At 40.9% G+C, this 23,692-nt stretch overlaps 1 protein-coding gene across 4 annotated transcripts in view; it reads left to right on the top strand.

Moving 5' to 3' along the window:
- LOC115198764 (solute carrier organic anion transporter family member 1C1) overlaps positions 1 to 23,692 on the top strand; it is a 68,438-nt gene that overhangs the window by 39,014 nt on the left and 5,732 nt on the right. For 2 of the 4 annotated variants that reach the window (XR_003879290.1, XR_003879289.1), the window contains exons 4-15: positions 719 to 851; positions 1,456 to 1,589; positions 1,898 to 2,047; positions 6,356 to 6,454; positions 7,158 to 7,406; positions 7,629 to 7,793; positions 13,648 to 13,843; positions 17,686 to 17,851; positions 18,264 to 18,448; positions 21,978 to 22,042; positions 22,480 to 22,597; positions 23,080 to 23,150. Coding sequence is in view for 2 of the 4 variants with exons in the window: in XM_029761017.1 (XP_029616877.1) it covers positions 719 to 851; positions 1,456 to 1,589; positions 1,898 to 2,047; positions 6,356 to 6,454; positions 7,158 to 7,406; positions 7,629 to 7,793; positions 13,648 to 13,843; positions 17,686 to 17,851; positions 18,264 to 18,448; positions 21,978 to 22,042; positions 22,480 to 22,597 (1,660 nt within the window). In the remaining 2 variants the exon portion in view is untranslated. The remainder of the gene's footprint in view (positions 1 to 718; positions 852 to 1,455; positions 1,590 to 1,897; positions 2,048 to 6,355; positions 6,455 to 7,157; positions 7,407 to 7,628; positions 7,794 to 13,647; positions 13,844 to 17,685; positions 17,852 to 18,263; positions 18,449 to 21,977; positions 22,043 to 22,479; positions 22,598 to 23,079; positions 23,151 to 23,692) is intronic. The other 2 variants (XM_029761019.1, XM_029761017.1) reach the window with 2 other exon arrangements.

Raw genomic sequence — 23,692 nt, 5'->3', positions numbered from 1 at the left:
TTTGTCATTATGGGATATTGTGTGTAGTTTGATGAGGAAAAAGACAATTTAATACATGTTAGAATAAGGCTGTAACCTAACAAAATGTGGAAAAAGTCATTGGATCTGAATTCTTTCCAAATGCACTGTATATTATTTTCAACAATATATTGGAACATTTGCAGAATACATTTTTGTATATTCATGTTTATATTTTTCTATATTAATATGTTATTGTAGAAAATGTGTTATTGAAATCAGAATACTACTCATATTACAGAGCAAGCGGTAAAGCTTCACATGACACCAATTTTTGCTTTGTAACATCTACAGATGAGACATTATGCAGTCTTGGCTAAAATATCAGCAATATACCAACTTTGATTAATTATTTCAAAATTATGCTTTTTGATACAAATGTCAAATATATGTCAACAATGTCCTTTTTTTGTCTGGGTTTCATGAGGAATCACTCTATAGTGGGAATTAGGAAACCAACGGTGCCACTATGTTGAAACTCACCATGGCAACACACATCAATGAGAGGAATTAGGCATTGTGATTGATCCATTCAGGAATGGAATCGAAATAGAGTTGTAAACAGAAAAACTCTTAAGTGAAAATGCATTTTACTTTTCCAACTTGTGAATTGAATCTCGATTCATCAGATTTGTCAATTTGAGAATTGAAATGGCAACTAAGAACAGACAAATTCTGTGTCTGTCTGTCCCCCTACCAGGTAACCTGTTGGTGATAGCATTCGTGAGCTACTTTGGTGCAAAGCTGCATCGGCCCAAGATCATAGCAATGGGCTGTGTACTGATGGCAGTGGGAACATTCATCATCGCTCTGCCACACTTCCTCATCGGACGGTGAGGTTTTACTGACTTTTAATTTGAAGGAGAATTAACTTACAATACTTGGGTTTCCAGCTTCCTTTTCAAATCAAATTTAGCAGATGTTATTGCGGGTGTAGCGAGTTGCTTTTGAATTTTGCACATATCTTATATATTGTGTACCATCGTTTGTGAGATGAAGCATTGTTGTGTGTTATCATGTGTTCTCATTAGCTTGGCTTGGTCATGAAAGTTTGATCAGTCCGAATGTTTTATCTCTCCCACAAGATGGGAACATATGGAATCTTAAAGAATATATGCTGCACTGTATGGAGTCTCTTTACTGAATACCAAGAGAAGTTTTACTATATGCATTTCTACAGCTGTGGGATGTTTTTCTGAAAAACATTTCAGACGTCAATTGTTTGTATTTTACAGGTGAAGCCAGGAAAGCTTCTTCCTATCATTAAGTATTGCGTGTAACATGATGTGCTTGAATGTATAAAACGGTGTCTCCTAAATGTTTCATTGCATATCCAAAGCACTCATGTTCTGCTTTGTCTCTGTCCTCTCTAACTGTATAACGTGGTGCTTTCTCCCCTCCCTTCGCTAAACAGTCGCATTGGTGTTTTGTACGCAGCTATAAGTTCGAAACGTCAATCCGATCGTCAGTGAATTCAACCAATAACCTCTCTCCATGTCCAGCGCGCCTGTTGTCACCCTCCGCGCAAGCTTCGGGTGACCCGCTTTCTGAGGCACCAAGCACAGGGACAGGTGTGTCACCTACACACACACACACACACACACACACACACACACACACACACACACACACACACACACACACACACAAGTTCATGTGCATACATGCATTCAACCACGCAAACACAAACCAACGCACACACACATGTACTCATGGACACACGCATACACACGCTCACTCACACATGCTCACACACACTTGCTCACACACACATACGCACGCACGCACGCACACACACACACACACACACACACACACACACACACACACACACACACACACACAGTGCTGTATCTATTCTCCCTCTCCCCCTTCCCAGTAGGTTGTGAAGGAGAGTCCAACCTCTCCATGTGGATCTATGTGTTCCTTGGGAACGTCTTACGAGGGATCGGGGAGACGCCAGTGCAGCCCCTTGGGATCTCGTACATAGATGATTTTGCCAGGGAGGAAAATGCTGCATTTTACATTGGTAATAGACCAATTAGAAATGTAAACACATTTTAGATAATGTCACTGTGCATGATGTGAAGTACAATATGTTAAGTAGATCTGACGGTCTGAATAAACTGCCTTTCAATCTGATTCATACACTAAGGGCCCGATTCAATCAGATCCGCTTTAGCCAACATCCGGATAGCTGATGTTTAATACGGTGTGGGAGGTGGAACTGCATTAGAGCTGTCAAATCCACAAGTGGCTCCCAGCTTAACACGTAAAGCAGGCATTGCCATTGGCTGCACAGGGTCGCTCTGTCACGCCTGCTCCCGCTCCCCCTCGAGCGCCAGACTATCCGTCATTATACGCACCTGTTACCGTCATTACGCGCAGCTGCACTCATTGGACCTGGACTCCCTCACTTTGTTGATTGCCCCTGCATATACAGTTGAAATCTACCCCTAAACTTTGTTTCAACAAGTCAAAATATGTGTCTATATACTCCTCAGATACCCTAAAATGTAATCAAACTATAATATTTCTTACGGAAAGAAGTATGTTCAATAGGAAACTGATTTTAGCAGGTGCGTCCTGTCTTCATGGCGCATGCAAACACCAATTTCCAAGACTGTGTCCCTGTACTAAAACTGATATTTCCTATTCGTTTTTGAAGTTACAAGCCTGAAACCTTGAACATAGACTGCTGATACCCTGTGGACGCCATAGGAATTGCATCCAGGGAGCTAATTTTCAGTATGACCTTATACTTGCCATCCTAAGAGGCTGGTCTCTCCCCCAAAAAATTCTGGATGGTTTTTCTTTGGATTTTCTCCTACTGTGTTATATTCTCCTACGTTATTTTAACATTTCTACAAACTAACTTCAAAGTGTTTTCTTTCCAATGGTACCAATTATATGCATATCCTGGCTTCAGGGTCTGAGCAACAGGCAGTTTACTTTGGGCACGTCATTCAGGTGGAAATTGAGAAAAAAGAGGCCTAGCCCTAAGAAGTTAACGAAACACGGCTTGTAACAAAAATAAATAGGCTTTAACGAAACACGGCTTGTAACAAAAAATCAAAAATTAGCAGTAAGCTTTAGTTGTCTTTTTGCACTGAGTCAATTCCTCACGCTACTGTTTCCAACATCTTATCATCGACTCATTAAGACCAAGCTCCCGTGCAGCAGCTCTATTTCCTTTTCCAACAGCCAGATCAATCGCCTTCAACTTGAAAGCTGCATCATATGCATTTCTCCGTGTCTTTGCCGTGATGAGGGTGACAAAATGACTACCGTAATCAGAATGATGGGAAGTTTGAGAGCGCTCGATTTAATCTAAACAGTAAAAAAAAAAGTTGTTTGACCTTAACCCGTTTGGCAATTTCATTGGTCTAATGAAAACTTCATGCCGCCAAAAAACTGAGCACGTCACAGAATGTGTTTTTTTTTTAGAAAAAAAATTTGAAAGCGGGAAAAATCCATATATTAGCTGCGTCATTGTTTAAGCCGCGATGTTCAAAGTGTGGGAAAAAGGTTGCGGCTTATAGTCCGGAAATTACGGTAATTTCATTGAAAGTACTCCAAAGTTGTTTTTCCATCATTCTTTATATCATTGATCTTGGCTTCATAATACAGTTTCTTCTTCTTTTTGTTGAGTTTAGTCACATAATTTCTCAATTTGCAGTAAGTAAGCCAGTCAGATATACAGCCAGACTTATTAGCCACTCCTTTTGCCCCATCTCTTTCAATCATACAGTTTTTCAATTCCTCATCAATCCATGGAGCCTTAACTGTTCTAACAGTCAGTTTCTTAACAGGTGCATGTGTATCAATAATTGGAAGAAGCAATTTCATAAATTTATCAAGTGCAGCGCCTAATGCTCCTCATTAATCACATCAGACTAACAAGTATTTTTAACATCATCCACATACAGTGGGGGAAAAAGTATTTGATCCCCTGCTGATTTTGTACGTTTGCCAACTGAAAAATAAATTATCAGTCTATAATTTTAATGGTAGGTTTATTTGAACAGTGAGAGACAGAATAACAACAAAAAAATCCAGAAAAACACATGTCAAAAATGTTATACAATTATTTGCATTTTAATTAGGGAAATAAGTATTTGACCCCTCTACAAAACATGACTTAGTACTTGGTGGCAAAACCCTTGTTGGCAATCACAGAGGTCAGACGTTTCTTGTAGTTGGCCACCAGGTTTGCACACATCTCAGGAGGGATTTTGTCCCACCCCTCTTTGCAGATCTTCCCCAAGTCATTAAGGTTTCGAGGCTGACGTTAGGCAACTCGAACCTTCAGTTCCCTCCACAGATGTTCTATGGGATTAAGGTCTGGAGACTGCTTAGGCCACTCCAGGACCTTAATGTGCTTCTTCTTGAGCCACTCCTTTGTTGCCTTGGCCGTGTGTTTTGGGTCATTGTCATGCTGGAATACCCATCCACGACCCATTTTCAATGCCCTGGCTGAGGGAAGAAAGAGGTTCTCACCCACGATTTGACGGTACATGGCCCCGTCCATCGTCTCTTTGATGCGGTGAAGTTGTCCTGTCCCCTTAGCAGAAAAACACCCCCAAGCATAATGTTTCCACCTCCATGTTTGACGGTGGGGATGGTGTTCTTGGGGTCATAGGGAGCATTCCTCCTCCTCCTCCAAACACGGCGAGTTGAGTTGATGCCAAAGAGCTCCATTTTGGTCTCATCTGACCACAGCACTTTCACCCAGTTGTCCTCTGAATCATTCAGATGTTCATTGGCAAACTTCAGACGGGCATGTATATGTGCTTTCTTGAGCAGGGGGACCTTGCGGGCGCCGCAGGATTTCAGTCCTTCACGGCGTAGTGTGTTACCAATTGTTTTCTTGGTGACTATGGTCCCAGCTGCCTTGAGATCATTGACAAGATCCTCCCGTGTAGTTCTGGGCTGATTCCTCACCGTTCTCATGATCATTGCAACTCCATGAGGTGAGATCTTGCATGGAGCCCCAGGCCGAGGGAGATTGACAGTTCTTTTGTGTTTCTTCCATTTGCGAATAATCGCACCAACTGTTGTCACCTTCTCACCAAGCTGCTTGTGATGGTCTTGTAGCCCATTCCAGCCTTGTGTAGGTCTACAATCTTGTCCCTGACATCCTTGGAGAGCTCTTTGGTCTTAGCCATGGTGGAGAGTTTGGAATCTGATTGATTGATTGCTTCTGTGGACAGGTGTCTTTTATACAGGTAACAAACTGAGATTAGGAGCACTCCCTTTAAGAGTGTGCTCCTAATCTCAGCTCGTTACCTGTATAAAAGACACCTGGGAGCCAGAAATCTTTCTGATTGAGAGGGGGTCAAATACTTATTTCCCTTATTAAAATGCAAATCAATTTATAACATTTTTGACGTGTTTTTCTTGATTTGTTTGTTTATTTGTTTGTTCTTATTCTGTCTGTCTCTCACTGTTCAAATAAACCTACCATTAAAATTATAGACTGATCATTTCTTTGTCAGCGGGCAAACGTACAAAATCAGCAGGGGATCAAATACTTTTTTCCCTCACTGTAGGTCTCTTTTTGTTTGTTTAAAAGATCCTTCATGTGTGATAGAGAGACACCACTGGCACTGTCCCCAACGGTACTTGCGCCGGCTTTGGTCTTTGTCATAGTAGCTAGCAACCATGACAGTCTATATTACAACACAGGACCTTCCGTTACAACGCTCCATATGTCTGCTCCTCTGTGTTGTTCCCTGTAGTAGCCTTGTTTGTTGTGTCGTGTTCATGTCCAGACGCTGTTCTTGTTCCGTTGCATGCCAGTCTATATTAAATGGTTCACTCCTTGTACCTGCTTCTCATTTCCTGCGTTAGGTGCTACACGCTTGCATTAACAGAAATGCCATGCAGCCATTTTTCGAACACTGGAATGTGATCTCGATTAGGATAATTAAAAAATTTTCATTTATTTAGTTGAATGATTTTTCAATTTGAGCGTAGTTATTTCTATATAGCCTACACTTTCTCGTTCTGAACTTCTAACGCAAGTGGAGTGGGTGTGGCTTTGACAATGAGCGCAAGAGCAGCTGCTCACTGATTTGATGGCTCTAACCACACCGCCAAAACATCCGGTATGCGGGTGTCTGCTATCGCCGGTTAACGCGGGATCTGATTGAATCTACCTCGTTGTGATAACATGAATGGACGAACGGTCCATATAAGCAGAAGCATCTCTTTGACCTTTTTAAAAATCACACAACAACTGTCTTATTGTTGACTTATGGAACTGTCTCTGGTTAGTATAATAAATCAATTGCTGTGTGTGTTCGTGCATGCGTGTGCGTCTTTCATGTTTCAGGCTGCGTTCAGACCATAGCAGTCATTGGTCCTGTGTTTGGTTATTTACTGGGATCCCTGTGTGCCAAAATATATGTGGACATTGGATTTGTCAACATGGGTGAGTAACCGGTATCTACAAAGTATTCTGTCTAGGCCACCTACACACTTTTGGACTAGTGAGTTCTCCAGTTTAGACAGAGACAGGGCATTCGCCTCTTCTGTTACTACTGGACTAACAAACAGGGTTCTGAGTTAAGTTCATTGTCGTTCCTAGAGTGCACTCACTGACTGTGTTCAATAAGTGTTATGTATGCTCATGCTTCTAGATTCTAGGTTATCGGACTAAATGAGCTAGTGTGCTCCAGAACACTGCTCAGTGACGTCAGCTACCTAATTTGATTAACCAATTTGAAGCAGGAGAGATGGTTAAGATATGCACAAAAAGCAGCTGTGCTGTGCTTGTTTTTCTCTCCAGTAAGTCTTGTTGCTAGGAACGTTGCTAGTGTATTCAGTTATTCTCATAATGTATTTTGTCCCCAACAGTCACAGCTCTCTCTCTCTCTCTGTGCTTGTCCTCCCTGTATAGAGAGTATCACCATAGCCTTATCTTGTTATATGTATGTACTGACATGTATGTGTAACTGATAGATGCACACACACACTACATGTTCATGTTTTTAAATGTATGTAAATTGTAAAGTCTTTTGTCTGTAATGTATTTTTCGTTATATATCGGACCCCAGTAAGACTAGCTGTTGCCCTTGACATCGGCTAATGGGGATCCTAATAAATCAAATTCTGTGTCTCCCCTCGCTGTATAGAGAGTATCACCATAAGCCCTGGTGATGCTCGCTGGGTGGGTGCCTGGTGGTTAGGTTACCTTATAGCTGGGGTAATCACCCTGCTTTCAGCCATCCCCTTCTGGTTCCTGCCCCGTTCCCTGCCCATCCCGTCAGACCGAGGCCCAGCCCAGTGCACCCCGGAGCGGACTAGCTTCATCAAAGACTCCCCTCTCCTGGAGCATAAGTACCAAGCCGACGAGCCAGCTGGCTTTCTGGAGATGGCCAAAGGTATTTTGTTGAATGGGGATGAAGTTAAAACATTTTCTGGTTTAGATTGTGATTGGAGTTTAAAAATGCTTTTTCAAAGTCTATTCAGGTAAAATGGTATATTAAATTCAGGTTGCTTTGGATGAAATGACCATAGTATGGAAAAAGGTAGACAAAAATGCCCATGACAACTGATGATGTCGTTGACGACTGATGATGTTTTGTTGATGGTTTTTAATCTAGATTTCATACCAACGTTGAAAACCCTCCTGGGGAACCCAGTGTACTTCATCTACCTGTGTGTGACCATCATTCAGCTGAACTCTCTAATCGGCATGGTAACCTACAAGCCCAAGTACATAGAGCAGCATTACGGACAGTCAGCATCAAAAGCCAATTTCCTGATGGGTATGTAACGTTGGCCAATCATATAGCTTATATGGCTTGATCAGGGTTGGAGAACATTGCTTGTAAAAGTAACTTGTTACGTTACAACGTTACTTACTATGGAAAGTAACTTGTTACATTACTTCTGCGTTACCAAAAACAAAAAGTCCTCTGAAGATGTCTTGTGTATGTTGGTTGTTCTTATAGGCCCAGTGCAGTCAAAAACATGTTTTTCCTGTGTTTTAAATATATTTCCACACTGAGGTTGGAATAATATTGTGAAAATTATGATAATGCCCTTTTAGTGTAACAGCTGTTTGAAAAGACCACCTGAAATTTCAGCCTGTTTTGGTGGGATGGAGTTTTGGCCTGCCTGGTGACATCACCAGGCGGTAAAATTGTTAATAGACCAATAAGAAGGAGAGTTCCAAACCTCTCTGCCAATAACAGGTAGTTTTCAGTTTCCCCCTCCCCGCTCAGACCACTCCCAGACAGTCCTAGGTAAATTCTTGCTTGAGAAATTGGTCTTTGCTAAGAAGCTATTTTTGTTTCTTTTTGACCATTTTAATTAACCTCTCTTGGGTAGGGGGCAGTATTTTCACGTCCGGATAAAAAACGTACCCTATTTAATCTGGTTATTACTCCTGCCCAGAAACTAGAATATGCATATAATTGTTTGATTTGGATAGAAAACACCCTAAAGTTTCTAAAACTGTTTGAATGGTGTCTGTGAGTATAACAGAACTCATATGGCAGGCCAAAACCTGAGAAGATTCTATACAGGAAGTGCCCTCTCTGACCATTTCTTGGCCTTCTATAGCCTCTATCGAAAACAGAGGATCTCTGCTGTAACGTGACATTTCTAAGGCTCCCATAGGCTCTCAGAAGGCGCCAGAACGGGGAATGATGACTCTGCAGTCCCTGGCTGAAAAACAGTAGGGGTTTTGGATAGTGGTCGATCTGAGAACAATGACACGGGTGCGCGCGTGCACGTGAAGACACCATTTTCTTCTTTCAGTCTTTGAACGAAAACAACGTCTCCCGGTCGGAATATTATCGCTATTTTACGAGAAAAAACGCATAAAAATTGATTTTAAATAGCTTTTGACATGCTTCGAAGTACGGTAATGGAATATTTTGAATTTTTTTGTCACGACATGCGTCCGCGCATCACCGTTCGGATAGTGTCTTGAACGCAAGAAAAAAACATAGGATATTTGAACATAACTATGGATTATTTTGAACCAAAACAACATTTGTGGTTGAAGTAGAAGTCCTGGGAGTGCATTCTGACGAAGAACAGCAAAGGTAATCCAATTTTTCTTATAGTAATTCTGAGTTTAGTGAACGCCAAACTTGGTGGGTGTCAAATTAGCTAGCCCGTGATGGCGAGCTATCTACTCAGAATATTGCAAAATGTGCTTTTGCCGAAAAGCTATTTTAAAATCTGACACCACGATTGCATAAAGGAGTTCTGTATCTATAATTCTTAAAATAATTGTTATGTTTTTTGTGAACGTTTATTGTGAGTAATATTGTAAATTCACCGGAAGTTTTCGGTATGTTTGCTAGTTCTGAACGTCACATGCTAATGTAAAAAGCTGGTTTTTGATATAAATATGAACTTGATTGAACAAAACATGCATGTATTGTATAACATAATGTCCTAGGAGTGTCATCTGATGAAGATCATCAAAGGTTAGTGCTGCATTTAGCTGTGGTTTTGGTTTTTGTGACATTATATGCTAGCTTGAAAAATGGGTGTGTGATTATTTCTGGCTGGGTACTCTCCTGACATAATCTAATGTTTTGCTTTCGTTTTAAAGCCTTTTTGAAATCGGACAATGTGGTTAGATTAACGAGAGTCTTGTCTTTAAAATGGTGTAAAATAGTCATATGTTTGAGAAATTGAAGTTATAGCATTTTTAAGGTTTTTGAATTTCGCGCCACTCGATTCCACTGGCTGTTGACTAGGTGGGACGATTTCATCCCACATACCCGAGAGAGGTTAAAAACAATCACAGTAAGGGACTTAATTGTTACCCAGACATGATTTGATATTGAGATTAAAACAGCTGCGGTGGCCCTTTAAGGGTCTATCGTAATTAGCTTTATGCACACTACTTTTAAATGGCTTGACTCTGACGACTGATAGGCCTAGTGCAAGAGTAGGCAACTAGATTAAGCCGCGGGCCGATTTTTGCAGGAGCGGATGGTCGGGGGGCAGGAACATTTTTAGTTTACTTTGTTTAACTAGGCAAGTCAGTTAAGAACACATTTTTATTTACAATGACGGCATACATAATTGGAATCATTTGTACACTGCAAATTCACCACAACTAAGCCTAAAAATAGGTTGTATTTGAAAATGACAATAATTTCATACCTTTATTACTTTGACACAATCACTTTTTTTGGGGGGGGGGGGGGTACTTAAGAACAGATTTTCTAGATTAAACTCAGTGTTATCTGAATTGCTTGTGATTTTACAGTGTTTTTTTCCCCCCTAAAAAAATCACTCATGGGAAGGTTTAGGCCTGTGGACCACATGTTGCCGAGCCCTGGTCTCCTGGCCTAGTGGCTACCGTCAAAAATGGTCTCCATGTGTTTGATGCCATTCCATTCGCTCAATTACAGCCATTATTATGAGCTGTCCTCTCCTCAGCAGCCTCCACTGGTTTCCACATTTTGATGTGTTACAGCCTAAATTCAAAAGTGATTCAATAAAAACATTTCTCACCCATCTACACACAATAACCCATAATGACAAAGTGAAAACATGTTTTTAGAAAATGTTTGAAAATGTAATACAGAAATATCTCATTTACATATGCAACCGATGTGAAATGGCTAGTTAGTTAGCGGTGGTGCGCGCTAATAGCATTTCAATCAGTGACGTCACTCGCTCTGAGACTTGAAGTAGGGTTTCCCCGTTGCAAGGGCTGGGCTTTTGTGGCGCGATGGGTAACGATGCTTCGTGGGGTGTCAGTTGTTGATGTGTACAAGGGTCCCTGGTTCGAGCCCGGGTTGGGGCGAAGAGAGGGACGGAACCTACACTGTTACACATACTGTAATTTCACATCACTCAGTATATACATGTTAGCATCACCTTTGGCAGCGATTACAGCTGTGAGTCTTTCTGTGTACGTCTCTAAGAGCTTTGCACATCTGGATTGTAGAATATTTACACATTATTCTTTCAAAAATTATTCAAGTTCTCTTACGTTGGTCGTTGATCATTGCTAGACAGCCATTTTCAAGTCTTACCAAAGATTTTCAAGACCAATTATTATCAAAACTTTAACTTGGCCACTCAGGAACCTTCAATGTTGTTTGAGTAAGCATCTCAAGTGTACATTTGGCCTTGTGTTTTAGGTTATTGTCCTGCTGAAAGGTGAATTTGTCTCCCAGTGTCTGTTGGAAAGCAGACTGAACCAGGTTTTCCTCTAGGATTTTGCCTGTGGTTAGCTTTAGTCCGTTTCTTTTAATCCTAAAAAACTCCCTAGTCCTTGCTGATGACAAGCGTACAGTACCCATAACATGATGCAGCCACCACCATGCTTAAAAATATGAAGAGTGATACTCAGTGATGTGATTTGCCCCAAACATAACATTTTGTATTCAGGACATAAAGTTAATTTCGTTGCCACATATTCTTGCGATTTGACTTCAGTGCCTTATTGCAAACAGGATGCATGTTTTTGAATATTTTAATTCTGTACAGGCTTCCTTCTTTTCATTCTGTAATTTAGGTTGGTATTGTGAAGTAGCTACAATGTTGTTGATCCATCCTCACTTTTCTCCTATCACAGCCTTTAAACTCTAACTATTTTAAAGTTAACATTGGCATCATGGTAAAATCCCTGAGTGGTTTCCTTCCTCTCCGGCAACTGACACCTGTATCTTTGTAGTGACTGGGTGTATTGATACAGCATCCAAAGTGTAATTAATAACTTCACCATGTTCGAAGGGATATTCAATGTCTGCTATTTATTTTTACCCATCTACCAATAGGTGCCCTTTTTTGTGAGGCATTGGAAAACCTCCCTGGTCTTTGTGGTAGAATCTGTTTGAAATTCACTGCTCGACTGAGGGATTTTACAGATAATTGTATGTGTGGGGTACAGAGATGAGGTAGTCATTAATAAATCATGTTAAACACTATTATTGCACATAGTGAGTCCATGCAACTTATTATGCGACTTGTTAAACACATTATTACTCTTGAACTGATTTAGGCTTGCCATAACAAAGGAGTTGAATACTTATTGAATCAAGACATTTCTGCTTTTCATTTCAATTAGTTTCTAAAAAAACAGAATTCTGCTTTGACATTATGGGATTTTGTGTGTGTGTGTGTGTAGGCCAATGACACAAAATCTCAATTTAATCCATTTTAAATTCAGGCTGTAACACAATAAAATGTGTAAAAATCAAGGGGTATAAATACTTTGCGAAGGCGCTGTATAAAACTAACTGGGCGCAGTAAAAGGAGAACTCCAATACAAGTATAACTTGCTACCAATCTGTTTCACACACAGATACAAACTTGGCAGAGCGATGTGAAAACACACAAGTTAACTTCATGAACCACAACAACCAGATCGTCTAGATACCAACTAGTTGAATTATTTTCATAGAAGTTACGGGAGCGTTGCCTTTTCATAAGGTCAACGTGTGCTCATTACAACGTTCATGACTCAAAGTCAAAATAAAACAGCTGACCTTCAATCACACCCTGTTGATTTATTTCACTGCTTTCCTCCAAAGTGTCGATTAACGTTATACCGCACAAGAAAAGGTCTGAAGGTGCTTCTTGATATTTAAAGTAGAGTTCTTTGCAGCTGACAGGCTCTTATCCCCGAGGCAGAGTTAGCGTTTTACTGTGATGTTCCTGTCCTTTTCCCTTACCAATTCAATGTAATGCCAATTCTTCCACGATGTAAAGGCTATAGTTGTCTCTGCCATCTCACTAGCTAGCAACGAAAAAAAGGAAATAATATTGTAAAAATAATGACTTGCTTATTTGAAAACGTAATTAAGTAACTGATTAATTAAATAGAAAAATCTTCCCGTTAAGTTACTCATTACCACAGAAAAGTGATCTGAGTGCTCTAACCCATAACTTTGTAATGCCTTACCCCCAACACTGGCCTTGATTCATCTCCTGCATGAGCTAGTTCAGTTTAGATGTGAAACTTAAAAGGACTCGTTTTATGCATAGAAAAGCACACCCATACAATATTGTTAATACTAGATCAAGCAATAGGAGATCAAAGGTGCTGTGTTTTATTGAGCTATACAATGTGCTATGATTCAACCCTCAAATGTGAATGCTGATCAAAATAGGCCTCATGTTACACTATTGACCTGACCATTGCATGCTGTGTATGAAAGGTAATGCAATATCTAGCATAACTACAGTAATAGAACAGATAGATAAAATATGATATCTGTACATTGATGTATGAAAAAGACCAAGGGCTTTGGTCTTTGAGTGGGAGTTGGACAGCGCTACTGTGTGTTCTCTCTACTTTCAACTATATCAAAGGCTGAGTCTCGGGCGGTATGGCCTGGTTCTACACTACTCTACTGTATGTATGGGGCTGTAATGGGTTGTGGAATAGCACTGGCATAAAAGGTAGACTTTTAGCTACAGTGGTATGAAAGGTAGCAAAAACTACAGTATGGTATTGTGTGTAAGTGTATGCCTGGTTTTGGCTGGTTTACATTATGTTTTAGTCCCATTAAACCTATCGTCAAGACCTTAGTACTGGCCTAAATCCTCCATGACTAGGAATTAAGAATATTTCTAAAGAATGAGACCTATGTCCTAACGTTTACAGAGTGTGTGTTGTTTGTGTGTTTGTTCCAGGGACAATCAACATCCCTGCCGTGGCGTTGGGAATTTTCACTGGCGGCCTGCTCATGAAGAAGCTGAAGCTGAGCATCATGGGAGCAGCCAAGTTTGCGTTCGGCACCTCTCTGATAGGCTACTTCCTATCCCTCTTCTTCTTCGTCATGAGCTGCGAGAACGTCAAAGTTGCTGGGATCACGCTGCCCTACAACAGGTGGGGGACACAAACTCACAGAGCTCTGGGTAGAAGTTGCCCTTAAGTACATAAAGTATTTACCCTCTGTAAATGTTCTATTCCCAGCACCACAAACAGGTAACATGCTAGAGTGTGTATGCTAATACTTGCTCCTAGAGGACAGCATACCTCTAACACTGGAGAGATGTGGTCTAGAATAGCAAATCAGGGATTTCTCCCCCCTGGTTCTGTCAAGGCTGTTTGCTGCTAATGTCAGTATCAGAACCGGCACTGAATTTGGTTGATAACATCAGTATTCATTGAATCGGTAAACGTAACATGCAACAATTTAAGCGATTTTGCTGAGTTACAGTTCATATATGAAAATCTGTCAATTTAAATAAATTCATTGGGCCCTAATCTATATATTTCACATGACTGGGCAGGCGCGCAGCCCACCCAATGAGGAGCCAGGCCCAACCAATCAAAATGTTTTTTTCCCCAAAAGGGCATTATTACAGACAGAAATACTCCTGTTTCATCGGCTATCCGAGTGGCTGGTCTCAGACGATCCTGCAGGTAAAGAAGCCAGATGTGGAGTTCTTGGGCTGGCGTGGTTACACATGGTGTGCAATGGTGAGGCCAGTTGGACATACTGCCAAATTCTCTAATTAATTTAACTAGGCAAGTCAGTTAAGAACAAATTCTGATTTTCAATGACAGCCTAGGAGCAGTGGGTTAACTGCCTTGTTCAGAGGTAGAACAACATATTTTTTCCCTTGTCAGCTCAGGGATTTGATCTGGCAACCTTTCGGTTACTAGTTCAACACTCTAACCACTAGGCTACCTGCCGCCCCAAGGACGCAGTAGAGAAATTAACATTAGATCTCTGGCAACAGCTCTGGTGGACATTCCTGCAGTCAGCATGCCAATTGCATGCTCCCTCAAAACTTGAGGTCATCTGTGGCATTGTGTTGGGTGACAAAACTGCACATTTTAGAGTGGCCTTTTATTGTCCCTAGCACAAAGTGCATCTGTGTAATTATCATGCTGTTTAATCAGCTTCTTGATATGCCACACCTGTCAGGGATTATCTTGACAAATGATAAAATGCTTATAAATTTGTGCACAGCATTTGAGAAATATGCTTTTTGTGCAGATGGAACATTTATTTCAGGTCATGAAACATGGGACCAACACTTGTTGCATTTATATTTTTGTTCAGTATATATCTTATTATGCATTTGATTAAATACACGTCACACCTTCTGTATCTGAGCAGGCAGAGGTCAAGTCATGTCTGTATTCATTCGATTATCTGTATAAAGAAAAGCGCTATAAATTAAAATCTATTCGTTTTTTTCAATTGCTAACAAGCATCGGTCAATACTGAAGCCACTTTTTCAAAACTCTTCACACAGTCTGCATTACCAACATGCATCTTGGCCAAACAGTTAATCTCACCTCCAAAACTCACTCAAACCACCAGAACACTTCATACAGGTCTCAAAATAAGCTTATTCGACCATAACACTTTCTCACTCAGAAAGCATACATTGTCACTCATAAAACACTGACCTAAAAAACACTAACAGGGAGCATTACATAAATTAACTTCTCTTTGAAGTTTGAATGATTTTTATAACATATAAATAACGCTTTCACTTTATTGACTGTACTAAAGTATATGTAACAAGAATGAATCAGATGCAGCAATTTGCTTCAATAGCCTTTATTTTTTCTTTATCTTTGCATATAGTAGTTTACTTGTGAAAAATAAGTTAACAAGAAAACAAATTCCTGAAATTCCAGGGCTGCAATAACAATTACAAAAAAACAACATGTATAGTATAACACTCATACTGTACAGTACTGTGAGGGTTCTAGTTCTCAACAACATGTATAGTATAATCACTCATACTGTACAGTACTGTGAGGGTTCTAGTTCTCAACAACATGTATAGTATAATCACTCATACTGTACAGTACTGTGAGAGTTCTAGATCTCCCTCTCTCCTGCATTTGGTCACAAGTTCTCATCAACATCACATCTTATGTCTTCTCTGGCGATACATCTTGGGAAGTATCTTCTGGAATGTCTAATCCAACCCTGGCAGTCTTCAGGAGAATTGTCTCCACACCCTGCATTCATGACATCCAGTAAGGGCATCTGGTGATGTGGATGGTGGTCATAAACCTTCCACCTCCACACAGAGAAAAACTCCTCTATGGGGTTTAGGAAGGGGGAGTATGGAGGCAGGAATAGTACTGACATCCTGGGATGTGCAGCAAACCAGTCTGACTGCAGCAGAGTGGTGGAATACCACATTATCCCACACAACAACGAAGGTAGGGGAGTTTACTTGCCCCTCTCTCCACCGCTGGCGGAAATCGATTATGCAGGTCATCCAGAAAATAAATGAGCCTCTGTATTGTAGGGGCCAATGAGTGGTTTGTGTAACAACAAACCATCATTGGACAGTGCTGCACACATTGTGACGTTAGCTCCTCTGGCCTGGGACATCCACTGTTGCTCTCTGTCCAATCACATTTCTTCCCCTGCGGCATGTTTTTGCCAGGTTGAATCCAGCTTCATCCACAAAGATGAATGTATGTGCAGTCTGCCTGGCTTCCATCTCCATTACTCTCTAAAATACAGTAAAGCCACAGTTTTACAGTACTTTACATTATGCTTAGTTGTGTATGTACCCTGTTTGGTTATTGAACAGACATCTTACCTGGACATATTGATACCGGAGTTCTTTCACACGTTCACCGTTTCTCTCAAAGGGTACAGTGTACAACTGCTTCATCCTTATGATTCTCTAGGACTCTGGCAATTGTCATTGTGCTGACCGTATTCACATTTCCAAAAGTGATATTGTCTGCCAGCACTCTGTCCCGAATTTCCCTCAGTTTTATTGCATTGTTGCAAATTACCATGGCAATTTCCTGCGCATCTGATAATATTCTGCCTCTCCTTCCTGTGGGAGGCAATCTTTGGATCCTACTGAAAAACACAAATCAATCAATATATTTCAAAATGTCAGTACATGTAAAAATGTGAACATACTGTATTGTACTATAATATGTGTAGTTCAATTATCATTGAAAGATGCACATCTCACCTGTTGTTTTACCGGAAAATCCGTACTATTGATGCAACTTGAACGCTGCAGATTTGGTTGCACCCTTAAACCGGCCTCTCTCAAAGAGAGACCCTGGTTTACAACATGGTCAATAATTGTGGCCCTTATCTCATCAGAGACCACCGCTCTTGGTCTTCCTCTCCTTTGTCCTCCACGCATTCTCCCTCTCCCTGCCACTCTTCTTTCCCCACCAACCTGTCTTCCTTGATCCATGTTTCCAAACTAAATCATTCCGAAGCCGTCCTCTTTTGTCTGTTTGGTAATGAGACTAAAAACAGGACACTTGGGCAGCTGAAATTGCAATCAGCTGTGTTTGGAATGATGAAATAGTCTGCTGAGATTTTCTTTGTTTCAATTTGGTTACTGCAGAAATGCACAACATTTTCATCATTCTGTTTTGAATGCGTTTAACAGTTTTGGAAACAGTGTGTTAGCATTTGAAACATGTGCTGCAAATATATAGTTTTACAGGTGGTGGAGTATGAATGAGAAAAGAGTTCATGGATTTTGGAGAATGTGGTCATTTAATGCATTTCGTGTGAAAGCAATGAAAACTTATTCACAGTTTGCTCCACATGCACTTCTGTTTCGCTGACTGTGTGAAGAGTTTTGACAATGTGACTTCAGTTTTGACCAATGCATGTTAGCAATTCAAAAAAAACTAATAGCAACCCCACTTTTCCCTTTCTCTCATTTTCTTTATTTCTCTCCCTCTTTCTTTCTCTCTCTCAGGGTGAATGGTGTATCGTATGAGGAGCGCTCAGTATTCTCAGCCTGTAACTCAGGCTGTGTTTGTTCAGGCAGAGACTGGGACCCTGTCTGTGGAGAGAACGGCATCACGTACGTCTCTCCCTGCCTGGCTGGCTGCCAAACCTCCACAGGATCAGGGAAGAACACGGTGAGATGAGGATCATTGCCAGCACTGAGGTTGCATCCCCAAATGGCACTCTCTTCCCTATATAGTGTACTACTTTTGGGCTCTGTTTAAAAGTAGTACACTATATAGGGAATAGAGTACCATTTGTGATGCAAACTGACTGTGTAATCTGATATATCATATTATTGATTCATAAACTTGTGAGCAACAGGGTGGGGTCAATTCCATTTTAATTTCAGTACGATTTCATTTGGAATTGACTCGCACCCTGGTGGGTTTATGGATAACTTTTGGAGCAGCAAGTTATGTTGTTTTTGTGTCAAATTGTTTTGTGTGTGTTTGCCTGCCTGTGCCTGCCTGTACCTGCCTGTGTGTGTGTCTCTGTCTCTGTCTCTGTCTCTGTGTGTGTCTCTGTGTGTGTGTGCCTCTGCAGGTGTTCTCTAACTGTAGCTGTGTGGTGGTAGCAGGGCTGAGCAGTGGTAACCTGACCGCCAGTGTAGGCCACTGTCCTCACAGAGACGGCTGTGACCGTGTCTTCCCTTACTTCCTGGCTCTTTCTGTCATCACTTCATTTATCATCTCACTGGGTGGTACGCCAGGCTACATGGTCCTCATCAGGTCAGGGACACACACACACACACACACACACACACACACACACACACACACACCCATACACACAAACAAGAAGGGATGGTCATAGCAGTTGGCAAGAAAGCACAAAGAAATCTGGGACTCCGGCTACAACAAGGCACCTTAAATGGGAAACAATCAGAAGCCCCGTTTGTACCTGGTTCTAACATGCGTCCGTTGTCCTGATCATGCCACATTCTGATTGTGCCCACATTGGTCGACAGTTGTAGACAATCTAAATACGCATTATGATCTGATTGTGATTGCTTCTTCGACTACCTCCGGAGGTAGTCGAAGACGCATCTTGTACGAATATCCTTGGTGTAAATTAATCCGGACGATGAAAGTGTATAAATTTGGCTAACGTCACGGTTGTCCCGGCCTCTTAAACAATTAACGCCAGCCAGTTGAATTAAGATCATGGTCTTTAGAAACCAAGTGCCAACTGGCACTGTGGTCGGATATGCCACAGTCTAATACCGCGTCCAGCTCTGATTTTAAAATGGCATATAGAAATAAAGATATTTATGAAGAGACAGTATCCTGAATATGAGAAAAGGGGTTCTAATATTTGAAAACATCGTAGGCAACAGAAAGGCCAAGGAATTCAGATGCGCTTTGTAGCCTACTCTGTAACTTAACCTGTTTCTGTTTTTACTGTGTGCATTAAGGCCTAAGTGTAATTTTTATTTATACTGTGCGATAATTGTATTTTGTACATACATCCAGATACTCAGCTTGTTTGTGTGGTGTTGTTTTTAGGGATTGGAGAGATTCTCTGAATAGTTATCGGGACAGTAAGTCTATTATGCCTTAAATCGTTGGATAACAAAAGTAGGCTGTAATGATGATAGTATAAAACTATTAACTATAAAAGCGTGCTGTTTTCTGTCGATTTAATACAGCTTGTGTCTTAACGGGAGGTCCAAGGCAGGTTGGATTAATTTGCATACAGGGAGGGACCAGGGAATCTGGTCACAATAGGGACGAAGTGGGCAGATAAGAGACAGATATTACCATGTGTAGACGCAACAAATCCCGATCAGATAGTGATCGGATCATCTTGATCGGATGATGACAACCACATGTTAATGCAAGGTGTAACCATGGCTACTGAGAAACCAGTGGTGGAAAAAGTACCCAATTGTCATACTTTATTAAAAGTATAGATGCCTTAATAGAAAATTACTCAAGTAAAAGTCAGTCAGCCAGTAAAATACTACTTGAGTAAAAATCTAAAAGTATTTGGTTTGAAATATAGTTAAGTATCAAACGTAATTGTAATTGCTAAAATATACTTAAGCATCCAAAGTAAAAGTATAAATCATTTTAAATTCCTTATATTAAGCAAAGCAGACGGCACCATTTTCTTGTTTTTAAAATGTATGGATAGCCAAGGGCACACTCCAACACTCAGACATTATTTACAAAACAATACATTTGTGGTTAGTGAGTCCGCCAGGCCAGAGGCAGTAGGAATGACCACATGTTCTCTTGAAACGTGCTTGAATTTGGCCATTTTCCTGTCCTGCTAAGCATTCAAAATGTAACAAGTACTTTTGATTGTCAGGGAAAATGTATGGAGTAAAAAGTACATTATTCTCTTTACGAATGTAGTGAAGTAAAAGTAAAAGTAGTCAAAATATTAATAGTAAAGTACCGATACCCCAAAAAACAACTTAAGTAGTACTTTAAAGTATTTTTACTTAAGTACTTTACACCACTGAAGAAAACCTAACCAGCATAAGGTCTACTACATTTATCTGCACCACCTTGTTCAGAGTGATCTCACCTAGAAAGTTCTCACAAACACTTGGCTACTACTGTACGGTAGTACACCATGGGTAACACTGTAGTGAAATGGGCTCACAATGGGTGACAAAATGGCTGACAGAAGTTGAATGTAGTCTGTGTAACAGACTTAGGCCGGGATTCAATTCAACTGCGCTTTGTCTACAATGCACCATTTCGTGTTCATTTTTGATTGAGCTGACCTATGCAGTGTTTACGACGAACGCGGAAACATTATCTTTAAAAGCTGCATAGCAGACAAATCGCGATCCGATTGAATTCCGGCCTTCAAGGGCCGTGTTGCAACCATAGAGAATGATAGAGGCCTCTAGTGGTCAAAAGGCCATATTAGCATGGGCAGTGCCATTGAGGACTTCCACCATTTTAATGTAGTCAACTGTGTGGGACTTCCAACTTTATTGGCTGGAGTCATGTCCAACCGGGTCATCAGGAGGGATCTGCCAATTGGGAAGAAGAAAATGTAAATGGAGAGAGCCTCTATAGAGTCATAATATTCGTCAAACAGGGAATTGGTTCCAATTGTTTTCCCACCATTAACAGCTAATTAGCATTTCCTTTTTGGGAGGTAAATACAGACAAATATATCAATAAAAGTCACCTTGTCTTAGAGAGATTTACAGTTATCAAAACGTCACGCCGGGGTAAGCCTACACGAAACACAGCCCTTATTTTAAGTGTTTCTAAAATCCCCTATGGGAAAAATGAATGGTGGAAAAACGATTGGAACCATTTCCCTGTTTGACCGCTAGGTTTTATGGGTATTATGATGGCAGGGTGGCAGGTAGCCTAGTGGTTAGCGGGTTGGGCCGGTAACCGGAAGGTTGCTAGAACGAATCCCCAAGCTGACAAGGTAAAAATCAAATAGCGTTTTCAGATGATTGAATTACGTCCTCTAGATTCGTGGTCTGACTGGACTGAGAGAGAAGTTTTTATGAGTCAGCTCATTGTTCTTCCTGCTCTCTCCCTGTGTGTCTATTCAGGGTTATAATAGTAAACATAGATTCAGTACACTTTAAGTACATTTTATTTAAATCTTTATCCCACGGCATACGTCAAAGAGGTTACAGGAAAGTCAGCAATAGAGGATTTTCACTGTTTATCAGAAAAGTAGAATGTGATTTGGAGCAATACTGTTACTGGCTAAAACTAGTCCTTAATTAGCAAATGTACACACACACAGACAAACGCATACACACACACCAAAAATCCAGCAGATCTGCCCAAAGCTCGATCAGCTGACCCCGATGAAATGTGTTGCCTTTACTGGAACAAATTAAGTTACTGGCCGTGCCCTATTTGCTTTTTGTTTTGATATTTTTAGAGCGTCTTAGTTGTCTGAGATGGGTCTGCTTCTGTTTTTGCTCTGGGTCTTGAGAGAACAGCTGAATAGCAAGGTAGTAAGGGCAGACCTTTCTGATGGTGTACTACCTTGCTCTACCAACAAAAGCCAGTAGTACTCACTCTTTGGTACTCACTGGCTACGTCAGAGAACGTCATAAGTCAACTAACTGTATGTCAGCAACAATAGTCTTTTGAGTTGACCTTTAAAGCTGTCTGAGTATGCAAACTTAATAATGAACCATAACTCAATTGTGGATGCTTTCATATCATGACATTTCATGTATAATAGCTTCAGATCTATGTCTATCTGTATTCATAGTTATGTTAAAGTTCAAGTTGATGATGGTGTTCTTCCATGCAGGTGTATCAAGCCTCAACTGAAGTCCTTAGCTCTGGGGTTCCATACTCTGTCCACACGTACACTTGGTGAGTCAATACTGTCAGATCACAGATCTAGGATCAGTTTACTACCCAAAATGTTAACATGTGGGGGGGCACAAAACTGACCTTAGATCAGCGTCTTGGGGCAACTTCCTCCTACCCCTGTCTGATCAAGCCATACCAGTCCCACAGCCAGCGCTCTGCTGCTTAGTAACACTGATATAAAACTAGCTGCAGCCAGTTTGTTTCCAAGTCACACATTTCTCCACTAATCAGCTTCTATTACGATTAAAGCCCTGAACAAAATCCTCTTAAAAATCCACTCTGTTGCAAAGGTAATCTAGAAAAAGTATTACTTGTGAATCAGGTGTGTTAGCTCTGGGTTGGAACACAATCCTGCACACACTGCCCTTTTCCATGACCAAGATTAGCCACCTCCGTATTACTGGTAGATCATTTTGTGTGTATTTGTGTTATAACAGCGGGCATCCCAGCGCCCATCTACTTTGGGGCGGTCATCGACACCACGTGTCTGAAGTGGGGCCAGAAGAGATGCGGAGGGAGAGGAGCCTGTCGGATATACAACACTACAGCATACAGGTCATACACACTACTGGGCCCTGTTTCAGAAAGCAGGTTTAACAAACTCTGAGTTTAAACCTGAACTCTGGGTTGACTAACTCTGAGCTGTCAAAGTTTTCGGTTTCAGAACAGGTGATAACAATTAGTTCAATCAACTCTGAGTTAAGTTAACCCTGAGTAAAGCACGTGCATGAGGATATAAAAAGCCCTCAATGGAACGCAGATAACATGATTCATCATGGCAACAGGAGAAAAAAGGGCACGAACCTCCTACTTCTCCCCAGTGGAGTTAGAAATATTAATGAATGCGTATGCAGAATATGAGTATATATTTAAGAAAAAAAGCAATGCAGCAGCAGCAAAAGAACGTGAGCTGGCGTGGCAGAAAATTGCTGACCGAGTCTATGCGTGAGTATTAATTAAAAACGTTTTTTTTTTTTTATCTTGAGTGTTCCACATATTCAACATTTATATATTGTGTGTGTTTAATATTTATGCAGGTGCAAACCAACAGGCACAAAACGTACTTGGCAGCAACTGAAGATGAAATATAAAAATATACTTCAAACAGGTAAGGTATAATTTCATGACAAGCAATTGTGATGTTGTTTAGCCTACCCTACCTAATTAAACAGCATTCAGTGGCTAAATTCAACATGTGATATACACTGCTCAAAAAAATTAAGGGACCACTTAAACAACACAATGTAACTCCAAGTCAATCACACTTCTGTGAAATCAAACTGTCCACTTAGGAAGCAACACTGATTGACAATACATTTCACATGCTGTTGTGCAAATGGAATAGACGACAGGTGGAAATTATAGGCAATTAGCAAGACACCCCCAATAAAGGAGTGGTTCTGCAGGTGGGGACCACAGACCACTTCTCAGTTCCTATGCTTCCTGGCTGATGTTTTGGTCACTTTTGAATGCTGGCGGTGCTTTCACTCTAGTGGTAGCATGAGACAGAGTCTACAACCCACACAAGTGGCTCAGGTAGTGCAGCTCATCCAGGATGGCACATCAATGCGAGCTGTGGCAAGAAGGTTTGCTGTGTCTGTCAGCATAGTGTCCAGAGCATGGAGGTGCTACCAGGAGACAGGCCAGTAC

This window comes from Salmo trutta, chromosome 8 (genome assembly GCF_901001165.1).
Source record: "Salmo trutta chromosome 8, fSalTru1.1, whole genome shotgun sequence".
Classification (NCBI taxonomy): Eukaryota; Metazoa; Chordata; class Actinopteri; order Salmoniformes; family Salmonidae; genus Salmo; species Salmo trutta.
Note: the sequence above shows the minus strand (reverse complement) of the source record. Positions and strands in the feature narration are given on the sequence as shown.